General features: G+C 44.6%; 1 protein-coding gene across 4 annotated transcripts in view; it reads right to left on the reverse strand.

The window, feature by feature from the left end:
• LOC126992081 (protein unc-13 homolog 4B-like) overlaps nt 1-14332 on the reverse strand; it is a 47062-nt gene that overhangs the window by 17787 nt on the left and 14943 nt on the right. The window contains exon 2 of one of the 4 annotated variants that reach the window (XM_050850760.1): nt 9091-9689. The exons of 2 other annotated variants lie outside the window; for them this stretch is intronic. In XM_050850760.1, coding sequence (XP_050706717.1) covers nt 9091-9297 — 207 coding nt within the window. In that variant the 5' untranslated portion in view covers nt 9298-9689. Of the gene's footprint in view, nt 1-3894; nt 4117-9090; nt 9690-14332 lie in introns of those variants that run through there. One more of the 4 variants, XM_050850761.1, reaches the window with a different exon arrangement.

The raw sequence follows: 14332 nt of genomic DNA on the forward strand, positions 1-14332 counted from the left end.
GAAGAAACGTTCTGAAACATATTTTTAGCCAACACCCTCACAGCCTGTTCATGTGTGCTGTCATTGTGTCCGCGGAACAGCCAGGAAGCATCAGGCGTCGGGATAGAGGATGGTTCTGTGTGAAACGTTCCGGAGGGGCAGCGGAAAACAAGGAAGCCCTTCAAAGCAAGCATACACACACACACACACACACACACACACACACACACACACACACACACACACACACACACACACACACACACACGTGTGGGTACAAAAACAAACACCGGGAGAACTTTAAATCCTGCTCTTGTGCGGCCCTTGAATCGCGATCCGGTTTTCGGAGTGTATGAGTACTGGGTCTGTGGGTGTGTGTGTGTGTGTGTGTGCATGCAGTACCTAGACACACACACACACACACACACACACACACACACACACACACACACACACACACACACACACACATCCTCCGCCAGGTCATACAGGCCTCTGACTGACTCGGCAATCAGGCGGTTCGGGCAGTGGATTACGCAACACCCCTGGATTGAAGTGACAAATGAGCCAGACGTCAACCACAAATGGGAGCAGTACCACCACACAACTACCAGCGCCTACCACATCTTCCCCGGCAAGACGTTCCCAGTTTATCCGTCTAACGCCCCCTGGATCTACCCCACCGTCAAGAGGCTCATCTCGCAGAGAAACAGGTCCCACAACACAGACCCTGCCTGCTACAGACAGCTCAGGAACAGAGTCATCAGGGAGATCAAAGCTGCCAGAGCGAACTATTATCCAGATCAAATACACCATCTTAAATAGGCCAACAACAGACAGTGGTATCACAAGGTCAGGTCTTTTTATGGACTCGGCAAACACTCACCCTCCTTCCCTTGCACTTCACATTCACCACCTGACCGAGCGGCCGAGGAGATAAATACCCATTTCGCGGGTATCTGTCAAAGCCTCCTCCATAATAAATACTTCACTTGAACAAAACACTTGCCCAAGCGACTGGAAAATTTCCTACGTCACTCCCATCCCCAGTCCCTAAACGACCTCAGGCCAGTCGCCATCACTCCCGTCCCCAGCCTCATTTGTGAAGACTTCATTTTTAACTGGGTTTATGATGATATTAGTAGCCTCATAGACATCCAACAATTTGGCAACATGGAGCGTTCCTCCACCACCCATTGCCTGGTCAGCTTTCTAGATTTCATACACAGCCACCTGACAAACGAGACACCTCCCTTGCCCTTGCTTTTGTCGACTTCAGGAGAGCATTTGACCTTGTAGACCACACTGTTGTCATTACTAAGGCCATGAGCTGGGGCTTCACCCTAATCTCGTCTCGTGGCTGTCTGATTTCCTCAGCGCACGCCAGTAAATAGTTCGCTCCCAGGGCCCTGTCTCCTCCCCTCTACAGCTGACGTGTGGCGTCCTGCAAGGCACCAAAATTGGTCCTATATTCAGGCATGGACGGTGGACAACAGTGCCACAATCAACCACACCAAGACCGTGGTGATGCACGTCTGCACCTTCAAAAGAGATGTGCCACCTCCGCAGCTGTCAATTGGCTTACACCACCTCCAGGTTGCCCAGTCCACCAAACTACTCGGCATCTCTGTGGACAACCAGCTCAACTGGAAGTTCCACGTCTCCAACACCGTCAGAGCAGCCTCCTACAAGCTGTACATGCTGCGTAGACTCAGGGCGCTGGGGGCACCGGCTGACGAGCTATGCAGTATATACACATCATTTATACTGCCAATACGCATGTCTGCCTCCCCGGCGTGGTCATCATCCTTTACCATCACCCAACAACAGCAGCTTGAGAAGGTTCAGAAGAAGGCATTCAGGATCATTTTAGGCCCTGATTACCACACCTACAACAATGTCCTGACCACCCTGAGTCTCCAGAGGCTCTCTGACAGGCACCAGGACGCCCTCAGAAAATTCGGCATCACCTTGCTTCACCATCCTCGCCACCGCCACCTCCTGCCACCCGACGCGCCACCCCCCACCCGCTTCACCAGACACCACAATAAACTTACCCCCTCCAGTGCGCCGCGAATCGACCGATTCAAAGGAAGGGCAGTGCCGGTGATAGTGCGGATGATAAACAATGCCCAGCAGTGATAGCCCTGTTAACCCAAAGGGCCGCGGTGTAGATTAGCACCTCGCCGCCATCCTCTCTCTGCCTCCTTCACACTACCCTCCCTCTCCTTTTTGTCTCTATTAGTTTGTCCGAAGACGGCCCGTTAAGAGGGAAAAGATCGCTCCCCCCTGCACGAGGGAGCACGGGCCTAAGGGTCGTATTTTAAAACATTTCGTCGCCCAAGTTCACATATTTGACCTGGCTTTCGTAGGAGCTGTAGGCCTTTCCAGGGGTAGTTGTATGACCCTGGTGGTAGTTTGAACCTTCTTCTGTGCCATGAACCTTAAAAAACACTCATGAAAAGCAGATTGATCCCCTCTTTGACCTTTAGAAATAGTTGATGTGAGGAGCGATGGTGTCTTAAAATACGGCCGGACCGACTCTATCGGCGATCGAAATCTAGCCGACCAAGTCGGTCTGTCGACGAGGACTGGCGTGTCTCTGAATATTAGTTTAATGTATTTACCATTTGTATATTTTCAGCCCAACGGCTGCTATACCTTAATAAACCTGTTATTATTATTATTATTATTTTATTATTATTATTATTATTATTATACACACACACACACACACACACACACACACACACACACACACACACACACACACACACACACACACACACAGTGTTCCCATGCATAGGTCTTACCTGAAACATCACAAATGGTAAAAATTCTTTTTCACACTTAATACTGCAGCGATCAGTTACAAAGCGGCTGTCTGGGTGCTCGCGAGGCCAGGCGAGAGTGTGCACCTTTATCACTTCTATGAACATTCCATAATTCGCGTGCGTGCGTGCGTTCGTGTGCATAATTTCTCCCTGATTACGGCTGATAAGGCACTGACAATTATATCTTTCTGAAGGTCTTCAGCTTATTATCTCGCGAAAATTAGTGCCAAAGTAATAATAATGATAATGCTAACTGGTGGAAGATGGGCAGAAGGGCGTGACCTGACCTCCGACGTTGCCTCTGATCAGCGATTGAGGCGTCTCATGTGTCCTACATAGCGGGATGACACTTGAGCCACCTCAGTTCACCTGAAGAAGTGAAAGCGAAACTAATCGGGAATAAACACACCAGTGTTTCCTTCCTCCTCCTGTCACCCAATAGTAATAATAATAATAATAATAATAATAATAATAATAATAATAATAATAATAATGGTAATAATAATAATAATAATAATAATAATAATAATAATAATAATAATAATAATAATGATAATAATAAAAATTACAATAATAATAATAATAATAATAATAATAATAATAATAATAATAATAATAATAATAATAATAATAATAATAATAATAATAATAATAATGATAATAATAGGCAAATACATTAGCACAACAATATCAAACATAACGTAGACGGTTGCGCACCGAGGACAGAGGTCCGAGTTCCAACTGTTGCATGCTGCATGTTGGAATGGTCGATGGGACAAGCTGCCAAGCATGCCAAGGATGGTCGGTGGGGTCGTGCCAATGGATAGTAAAAGTTATAACAGTGCCAGAGGGTGTAAGTGCAACTCGTCTGAAGGAAGAAACAAATGATCGTCCTGTGATTTTTCCTTGCCCCGCACTGGCTCACGGAGGCGAAGGATCGAGGAGCCGTGTGCGTGACTGGAGAGGGTGCCGGGGGATGAGTGTGTGTGTGTATGTGTGTGTGTGTGTGTGTGTGTGTGTGTGTGTGTGTGTGATAGATTGCTAGTAGTCACTGTATACTGAAGTTCAATCAACATTTTACCTCCACTGACTTGATAATAACGTCGAGAGGATCGGAGACTTCTTCTTCCTGTTCATTTTGCAATGGGATACATTTATCGAAACGGGAGTCACTGTCCTCACCGGCGGGACACTCCCGACCATCAACCACGCCATCGAAACACGACTGCTTACTCGACTTGAGTTCACTCTTTGAAGTCTTTTTTTTACGCGAGACACAGGTCCCCATTCACGCGGCGGCAGGCACGCGAAGCGGCTCAATACCTCCCTCCGCCGGCCGCTCCCAGACGAGAACTGGGCGTGCTAGGCAGGCCTGCGTTGAGTCACGGTGCCATGCGCCGACACAACTGAAGAGTCATGACTGGGACAGAAGGCACTCAGGAAAATGAAACGATTAGAGAGCTTGTAAAAAACATGGCTTTTGCACATGATAATTTAAGTTACTCGCACTTCCATGCTAACGATGAATAGCATTGTTTGGATGCGTCTGGGTAAATGCAATTCAAGGAAACATTAATTTCAAACGGAAGTCATAGCATTTTTTCAATTATTTTTCAATTTTACCCTTGAGCTGTCTCATTTACTGTGAAATGATGGTACTACATATTTTCTTTTGATCCAGAAACAATCACAGAAAAAAAAAGTTACTTCAATCTCCATGTATGTATTTTTTACTTAACATCATCACGCTATTTTACCTCTCCATCCTCATGGCGGCCAGAACAGCAGTACTCGCCTTCGTTTCATTGTTTCACCGCCGTAACACCTGAGCGGAGGGACTGCGCGGAGGGATACTCGTGCGCAGGACGCTGTCCATGACACTGGCGGATCAATAGTGTGTGTGTGTGTGTGTGTGTGTGTGTGTGTGTGTGTGACGGAGGGAAGGAGAGAGAGATTTACATAGATTTACATAGAAAATCAGACCACACAGACCCCATGGTCCAGACTTGGTGGTCTGTCCGTAAACCTAAGTGATTTTACATTAATCAGAAGACTCCAAAACGTTGCATTTCTACTCTAGTTGATATTAAGTTGAAGGAAGTGACGGTCGAGCTTATTTTTGAAGGAGTCAATCGTGTTACACTGGACCACTGATGATGGGAGCTTATTCCATTCTCGCACTACAACGTTGGTGAAGAAAAATTTGGTGCAGTCTGAATTTACTTGTCTACATCTGAGTTTTACGCCATTGTTCCTCGTGCGCAAAGTGTCATCGATCATAAACAATGTTGATCTGTCTACATTCGTGAAACCATTAAGTATTTTAAAACATTCGATCAGTTTTCCTCGGAGGCGACGTTTCTCAAGAGAGAACATGTTAAGGGTAGAAAGCCTTTCTTCGTAGGATTTGTTGCGCAAGGAAGGGATAATTTTCGTTGCCCGACGCTGAACACCTTCTAATTTAGCAATATCCTTTGCATGGTGGGGAGACCAAAACTGTACCGCATATTCCAAGTGGGGTCTGACTAAACTGTTGTAGAGCGGGAGTATTACATCTTTATTCTTAAATAAAAAGTTTCTTTTAATGAAGCCCAACATTCTGTTCGCTTTATTTGCTGCATCGATGCATTGCTGTGAGAATTTGAGGTTTGACGCGATTTTGACCCCCAAGTCCTTGACGCATTGAACGCTTTTGAGTTTAACGCCGCGCATTTCGTAATCAAACTTCTTATTCCTCGTTCCAACTTGAAGGACCTGGCACTTGTCTACGTTAAAGGGCATCTCCCATCTATCCGACCAAGCTGAAATTTTGTGCAAATCCTCTTGGAAGCTTTGCCTGTCTTCGTCAGTGAGAACCGAGTTACCAATCTTTGTGTCGTCTGCAAATTTACTAATGCGGTTATTGAGTCCAACATCCACGTCGTTGATGTAGATAATGAAGAGCACTGGGCCAAGAACCGAGCCCTGAGGGACGCCACTAGTGACCGGCGCCCACTTTGAGTTAAATCCGTCAATCACTACTCTTTGTTGTCTGTTGCTCAACCAATTCGCGATCCATTGGTTTACCTGACCGTCAATACCTATTTGCTTTAATTTGTAAAGTAATTTATGATGCGGGACTTTATCAAACGCTTTCTGGAAATCAAGATAGACTACGTCCAGTGATTTGGTTTCGTCATAAACAGTGAAGAGGTCGTTATAAAAGGTTAATAGATTTGATAGGCAGGATCTTTTGTTTCGGAAGCCATGTTGTGAGTCCCCAATTAATGAGTGGCTTTCAGGGTAACTCACAATTTTGTCTCTAATTATGCCCTCAAGTAGCTTACCTACAACCGAAGTTAGACTAATGGGCCTGTAATTACCTGGTACTTATTTGTCTCCTTTCTTAAAATCGGTGTCACGTTAGCCTTTTTCCAATCAGCAGCGACAATGCCTTGTCTCAAGTACATATTGAATACGGTTGTGAGGGAGTAGAGTATTTCGCTCTTTGTTTCTTTCAGCAGAGTTGGATATACTTTATCAGGTCCAGGACTTTTATTTGTTTTAAGTGATTTGAGGGCTTTAAGGACTTCATCGGGTTTTATTTCAAAGTTAGACAATGCATGCTCGGGATTTACATTAGTACTGGTGTTGGTGGTGGTGGTGGGAGGACTGTTATTATTAAACACCGAGGAAAAGTAATTATTTAATAGGTTTGCAACGTGTTGGCTGTCAGTCACTAGTGCACCGTCGCTGTTTGTTAAAGGTCCAATTCCACTTCTGATCGCCTTTCTGTTGTTTATGTAACTGAAGAAGGATTTCGGATTATTTTTACAGTTGGCTGCAATATTTTCTTCATATCTACGCTTTGCCTGATGCACTAATCTTTTACTCGTCGCCTTGCATCATTGTAAAGTCTAATGTTTTCGGGCGTACTTTGGTCTTTCTTTAACCTGTAAGACAATTTTCTCTCCTTGACTGAGTGTTTAATTTCGCTATTAAACCACGGTGGACTTTTATTAGTGTTAATTCGCTTCTCGCACAAGGGTACAAATGTGTCCTGCTGAGTGAGTAAGTGATTTTTAAAGTTTAGCCAGGCGTCCTCTGCATTGCCGTCATCTGATAGTTGCATATCTATTAGTTTTCGTCGGATTTCTACGAAGTTGGCTCTTTTGAAATTGGCACCTTAACTTTATTTTCAGTCACCGATGTTTGAGCTCTAATGTCAACGCGCACTAGTTTATGATCGCAGGAACCGAGGTGTTCTCCTACCGTGACATTACTGACTAGGTTATCTTGGGTCGCTATAACAAGGTCAAGTATGTTATTTTGTCGAGTTGGTTCAGAAACCATTTGGCTTCGATAATTTTCCTCTAGAAATTCGATCATTCTATGGGACTCACCTTCTGTACCCGACAGTGTCGCCCAGTCGATATGGGGGAGGTTAAAGTCTCCTAGTATCAGTGAGTCGCTGTTATTAAGTGACTGCCTTAAGACGCTGTACATTTCAAGATCGCCATCAAGTGATTGCCCCGGAGGCCTGTAAGTGACAGATATATTTAAATTGACTTTTGCAATGTTTACTCGCACGCACAAATGTTCAACGTTACTGTTTCTTGGTGTTTTGTCAGTAGGTTGCAAGTAGCTTTTGACAAAAAGGGCGACACCACCCCCTCTACGGTTTACACGATCATTGTTGAAGAATCTGTAGCCATCTATGTTGTATTCGGAACTTAAATCAATATTAGTGGTGTCAATAAATGTTTCGGTTATAGCAATTACGTCAAAGTTTTCTGTCAAAGCAAGACATCGCAGTTCATCAAACTTGTTTCTTAGGCTTTCGCATTGAAACTAAGGACTCTTAGGTTATCTTGAAGCTTGGTAATAGAGGTACTGGAGGGTTCAATGTTACGAGTCTGTTGCGGTGTATGGTGTCTATTTACACGGGCGGGATGGAAGGACGTGGCTGAGAGTCGTTTTTTGTTGTTCGGGCGTTACGTACGGCGTTGTTGAGGAGCCTTCCAAATCTGGCTGCCCCGATGGGGGACAGGTGTATGCCGTCCCTTTGGAAAAGTCTACTCTGGCCGTAGAAATCGTTCCAGGCGTTAAACAATTCGACGTCAAGCTCTCCGCAGAGAGTCTGCAGGCGGTTGTTGAGGCTGAAGGCCTTACTGTAGAAGAGAGAGAGAGAGAGAGAGAGAGAGAGAGAGAGAGAGAGAGAGAGAGAGAGAGAGAGAGAGAGAGAGAGAGAGAGAGAGAGAGAGAGAGAGAGAGAGAGAAAACGGTGGTGGGGAAGGGGCGTCACTATGAAATCCGCTGTTGATTTAATCACTTTAAATGCAAACATTGTGACGAAGTTATGACTTACGACTGCAGATATATCTTATGCATTTATATCTAACGATCCGTGTTAAATTGACTAGTTACGGGACAAGGAAGCGTGTATGCTACTTGATGCCATGCAGAACGTCGACACACACACACACACACACACACACACACACACACACACAGAATAAGCGACATCATCTCAGAATCATCTCAGAAAATCGATCGTTAGTTTGCGTGATGCAGATAATGAAGAATAAGTATTTTTTTTCTTTTACTTCGTCGTCTTATGGGAAGCTTTTATTATTACTTCAGCGAACTATTTGAGGGCAACGTAAATCGATGAGCCTTTTCTTAGGGGTGTCCTGCTTCTCGTGTTCATGAATTCACAGGAATGTTATTGCCTTATAGGAATCCTACGAAATGTGAGTGTCCCCGAGTCTTGCTTTGTGACGACAGACCCAGCAGGAACCAGAGGATACCGGAGCTGGCGCGGCCGGGCTCATCCACACACCACGCTATGCTGCCTCAGGCTTCGGCTTCCTCCAGCATGAAATCGCGTCTTTGTTCTTATATTTTGGTGTTGGGGATAGAGTTTAGCTTTGCGGTGATGCTTAACTTTGCAGCTAACTGATAACTAATGGGGAGGATTTGTAATATTCTTCTTTTTGCTTTCTTATTATTTGCAAGAGTCAGTATAGTTGAAAGTTGAAATGGTATTATAGTCGTATGTCCCTTTGGGGAAAGGCAGCTTTGTCTTATAATTGTGAAAATTCTTTCTTTCATTATAACTTGCAACTTTTACTCATCACACCTTTGTCATTACAGGAATAATCGTTTCGTTATAAATGTTTTATCCTCAGCACATAAGGATTAATTTCTTTCCAATCACAATTTGCCGCATCAATAGCGATAAGGGAAAGCCTGCCATGTAATGCAAGTCAGCGCAGAGTGGATCACGCTCTCTTACCTGTGCTGGTGTTGGCAAGGGTCCAGTAACTAGTTGATCGTCGCCACCCCACGCCTCACTCTCGTCTGAGCTCTCCTTGAGCTCTGCCACCACTGCCGCCTGCTCCATGACAGCAGTCTTCGGTGTCATGGGTGGTGTGGGTGGAAGGAGATGAGGGGACGGAGGCGGGGTGGTAACGGGAAGCTCTGATGATCCCAAGGTCACCATCTTGAAGATTTGGCACAATCCACAGTCAACAAACACCAGGAAACGAATCGTGACAGTCGCTGCTCGACGTCAGCCAGCTAGGCAACTGTCGAGAGCTCGGAGGGGCACATGACCGTCACGATAAATGTATGGAACCAATACACAGTGTCTGTGCCCACGGGGCTGTGAGTCTCCTCGGCGGGTGTAGCTGACGCTTGTAGCCTGTAGAACACACGGTTTACTGATCTGACACCCGCACTATAACACTCCCTCGGCTGAACTTCGCCTCTCGGCAGGGTCACGTTGAGAGAGTTTATTTACGTGTCGGGCTGCTCACCCTGGCCGCCAGGAATACCCACGTATGTCTGTTAGACTACGCTGGGTGTGGCGCCAGTGTTCGCTGCTACGGTTGACTGCATTTAGAATACCATGTTAATGATAATGGTTATAATGATGATGATGACGATGATGATGATGACGATGATGATGATGATGATGATGATGATACTGCAATAATAATGATAAAAAAATAATAATAACCATAATAATAACAATAACGATAGTAATAATAATAATAATAATAACAATAATAATAATAACAATAATAGTAATAATAATAATAATAATAATAATAATAATAATAATAATAATAATAATAATGCCATGGATGTACATTTTCATTAAAGAAATCTTGTGAATACCCCGCCATTCACGATCTCTGTTTACAGCTTCTTTAAGACTTTTACATAAATCTAAGTCATGAAAAACAAGCTGCTCTTTTCCACCAATGGTGCCGAAATGGTGTCACTGCTTAGTCCTGTCATTTTCTTTCTTTTTCACTCCGTCAATGAACAGCGTGGCTCCTCGTGCCCCATCTCGCTCACCACCCGCTCTTTAATACCCCGTAGTAGTCGTCCCTCCCTTCACCTAACCCTGGCTTCTTCTCCCTCCCTACGTTACCGGAAGCAGGTGCGCGTGTGTTTGGCGTGTCCCTCCACCGCGAGCAGCAGAGCGTGACACAAACAAGGCTCCCTCACATTATCTCTCCCTTCGCGATGCCGCATCCTATATATACATACTGTTTGTCTTTCTACTCTTTCTTGTTTCTTTTCTTCTCTATTTTCTGCGATGCCGCATCCTATATATACATACTGTTTGTCTTTCTACTCTTTCTTGTTTCTTTTCTTCTCTATTTTCTATCTCCATATCTGTCTTCTCACCCTTTCCCTCAATTCTTATCCCTACCCTCTTCTCGCTCTCCCTCTTTCCTGCTATTATAGACATGTATAGGCTACTTTCCACCGCACAGCCCGCCCTTCTTCCGCTCCTCTATCTACCTCCTTACGTATCTCCTTTAACTCAGTCCCTCATGCTCTTTCTTTCTTATCTCTCCTGGCCACTTCTTCTGTTCCTCCCTCTATCCTCTTCCTGCCCCTCGTGGCATTTCCGATCATAGGCCACAGCTGCGGGAGGGGCGGAGGGCTGTCGGGGCGGGCAGGTGGGGAGCATCCTCTCCCGTGCTTACTCGAGTGTAGCTCAACAGCAACGCAAAGTTAAAAGGAAAACCAAGGCTGGATATTTAACAGTATTCCGTGACCTCAAGAGATGTTTCACACGCTTAATTTTTCTTTATAATTTTTTCGTCTGAGTAAGGTCACGATTTTTAAGGCTACCTTCTACGCGATGTACTACACTGCAGAAACATTTATGGTGTTTTTTCTTTGTACGAGGAAGTGATGTACGAGCACATGTGTGGGTAAGCATGAGCAGTGGTGCTCAGCATCCTTCACGGCATGCTTAGGAAAAACTATCATGAAGATGCAAGGCAGTATTTAAGGGGTGATTATGAAGCGCCCTCAGAGCATTATGTGCTGGACAAAACACAACAGACACGACGGTCGAGTCACGGCGGCGGCGCGGTGGTAGCGGCTGCTCCGTCGGCCTCCAAGGTTTTCAAACCGCGATGACACACACAAAAATGGAAATTGATCCTAGATGATGCTGTGGAATTACCTGCATTCAGTCTTTACAAATTATTATGAACTGATGTATCGAAAAAAAAAACCCGTCTGCTAATAATTTTTGAGGTGTAGTTTTATTTTGTGATTCGATACACACCGCACGCACGCTGCAACACATTCACATTGCACTGCCCCTACACGTCTGGGAGTGCACAACCCGCATATGCACGCCCAGACACTAGCAAGTCTACGATTTAGATTCATGGGTGGTTTGATCGGGGCTCGTAGGTTTGTACCTCAAAGCTGAGACTTCAGCTCTGCCTGACTAAGGGAGACATTCCGCGACAAATCAGTACGACGCAGAATAGGGTATAGTTGTGGGTGGAAGATGCACTGGATATCTAAATGTAACTCTCATGTAATGAAATAGTATGACGACAAAGAAACACTTCGTTATATATTTAGCGCTCAGCTCGTTTTCAGCTGCAGTGGACACACATGTATGAACCAGAGTATATTCTCACTAATGTCACTGTGAAACATTACCTCACAACAGCTGAATTTTTCTTTGGGCAGCAACGCAGTGCATAGCAACAATGCAGCATAGTATTCCGATGTAAAAAACGGAGTTTGCATTATATAAAGTGTTTTTACTGTACCGGTAATGCTAGCTTGTGGTTTGCCTCGGTGATGACCTCATTCTTGTTCTTTAGAGACTTTGTTGAGAGACGGCCGAATTTGACCTTCAGCTTACCACGGCTTATCTTCCTTGCTAACCCAGTTACCTCCATATCGAGGACGAGCGGACGGGTGATCTTTAGACGGTGTAATATGTATTGACCATAACTCTCGTAGATCACTACTATGTGTTTCAGGCGCTATGAAACACAGTTTTTCGAATATAACATTTTAACAAAGCGTCGGACAAGGATGGTATTTTGAAAGACGATGATTAAGACCCCAACCTAATTGGCAAAAATAGGCTTAGGTGCCAAATGTGAATGATTACGGCACTTGTAAGAGTAACTTCAAGGTAAACTTCACTAAAATATACAGGCACGGGTAGCGAGGCTACGTGCCGTCATCATGTACGCACCGCCTCTCGTTGAAGGCGTGACGTCAATGTGACGTTTTACTATGAAGTAGCAGTAATCACTGACTCAACTGGTAGTTCTCTCTGTCCTCTCTCTCTCTCTCTCTCTCTCTCTCTCTACTCAACAAGAGTAGAAATGCAATGTTTTGGAGCCTTCTGATTAATGTAAAATCACTTAGGTTTAAGAATCTATGTAAATCTCTCTCTCTCTCTCTCTCTCTCTCACACACACACACACACACACACACACACACACACACACATACACACACACACACACTAGTTCAGCCCTATACATAGGGATGATGCTCATTTGAAATTATTATATATTTGCGAAAAAGTTTTACTCGCAGGAAATTACTTATCCTTTGCATGGAAAATACGGTCTTTGGTACAACATGCTGTAAGTATATAACATAGTGCAGTGGCTGAACTATTTTTACTGTGTGTGTGTGTGTGTGTGTGTGTGAGAGAGAGAGAATTGCCGGTTGAGATGATGACTACTACGTCATAGTTACACGTCACATGGACGTCACGAACGAGAGGCACCTAGCCTCGCTACCCGTGCCTGTATAATTTAGTGCAGTTTACCTTAAAGTTACTCCTACAAGTGCCGTAATCATCCACATTTGGCACCTAAGCCTATTTTTGCCAATTAGGTCAGGGTCTTAATCATCGTCTTCCAAAATACCATCCTTGTCCGATGCTTTGTTAAAATGTTATATTCGAAAAACTGTGTTTCATAGCGCCTGAAACACATAGTAGATATGCTGACTAATGCACCCCGTGGAGAGTAATGTGTTGTGGCAGAGGGGCGTCACCGTTACTTAATAAGGAGGCACGCCATGTCCTTAAGAAAGTACGACGCATAATGAATATTCAGATAGCCAGGCTAGGAACAGTTTCATCACTTGTTTGTTTGTAATTCTAAGGTGTTTCCCTCTCGTCCTGACTGATAGGGCCATGTATTATATGGATAACCTTTACGAGAATTTCTTTTGTCATAGACATCTCCGGTGCGTCAACCGATAGAAACATTTCTCTTTTAACAGCAGAGGAGAGAGCGCAAGGGCAAAAAAAAAGAAAAGATACAAAAAACCCCGCTTTGTTGTTGCTCCCTAGTTCACTATATATGCCCATCGGGAGGTCGTCTGCCCTTCCACTGTGTAGGTTCCTAGCATTGGTTCGCTCTCTTCTTGGCTTCGAGGTGACAAAGTTAAAGGAGGTGTGTTATTATTGAAGGTTTCTCCGTCCACACATCTTAGACGGCCCTCCCGGAAGCACAAATCTTTCACCATCGCGAGTTAACGGCAACGTCCCACAAAGTCGACCACATGAACTGTACTTGACCGCAAATTAGCCACGCACAAAACCAGCAAGGAGACCGCAGGAACAAAGACATTTAAATAAAAACACACGCCTTGTGGGTGCAGGGAAGGGATGTTTTTGTGATAGGAGAAGAATGACGCCGAGAGATTTAGGGAGAGATAAATTAAACCCCTCAGAAAAGAAAGGGAGGAGGAGGAGGAGGAGGAGAGAGAGAGAGAGAGAACCAACGCCCACTTTTTTTCAATGTCTGTCTGATGTCAGTATTGCCTCATTCGTGGTTGGCTAAATAGATGTGTGTGTGTGTGTGAGTGTGTGTGTGTGTGTGTGTGTCTGTGTGTGTGTGTGGGTAAGTGTGTGTGTGTGTGTGTGTGTGTGTGTGTGTGTGTGTGCGCGCTTGTTGCCTTCACCTTTCTTGACTCCAGATATCTAAATCCTTGGGAATTCCCTTATAGTCTTTGCACACAATGTTTCTCTATCAGTACTAATTTTCTGGGGGTACTCAAGTTTCACAGCAAAATAGCATTTTTTTCAGCATCTTTTTTTTTTCTTTTTTTTTTTCAAGATAACACAGACAAAGAGGTGTTCGTGAACCCAAGATTCTGTGACACTTCTCTGTTTCTTGGCTCCCTCATTTATGTAACTATATCTGAGTTTACGGATTTTTCAGTCACCG

The sequence above is a fragment of the Eriocheir sinensis genome, unplaced genomic scaffold (genome assembly GCF_024679095.1).
Source record: "Eriocheir sinensis breed Jianghai 21 unplaced genomic scaffold, ASM2467909v1 Scaffold398, whole genome shotgun sequence".
NCBI lineage: Eukaryota > Metazoa > Arthropoda > Malacostraca > Decapoda > Varunidae > Eriocheir > Eriocheir sinensis.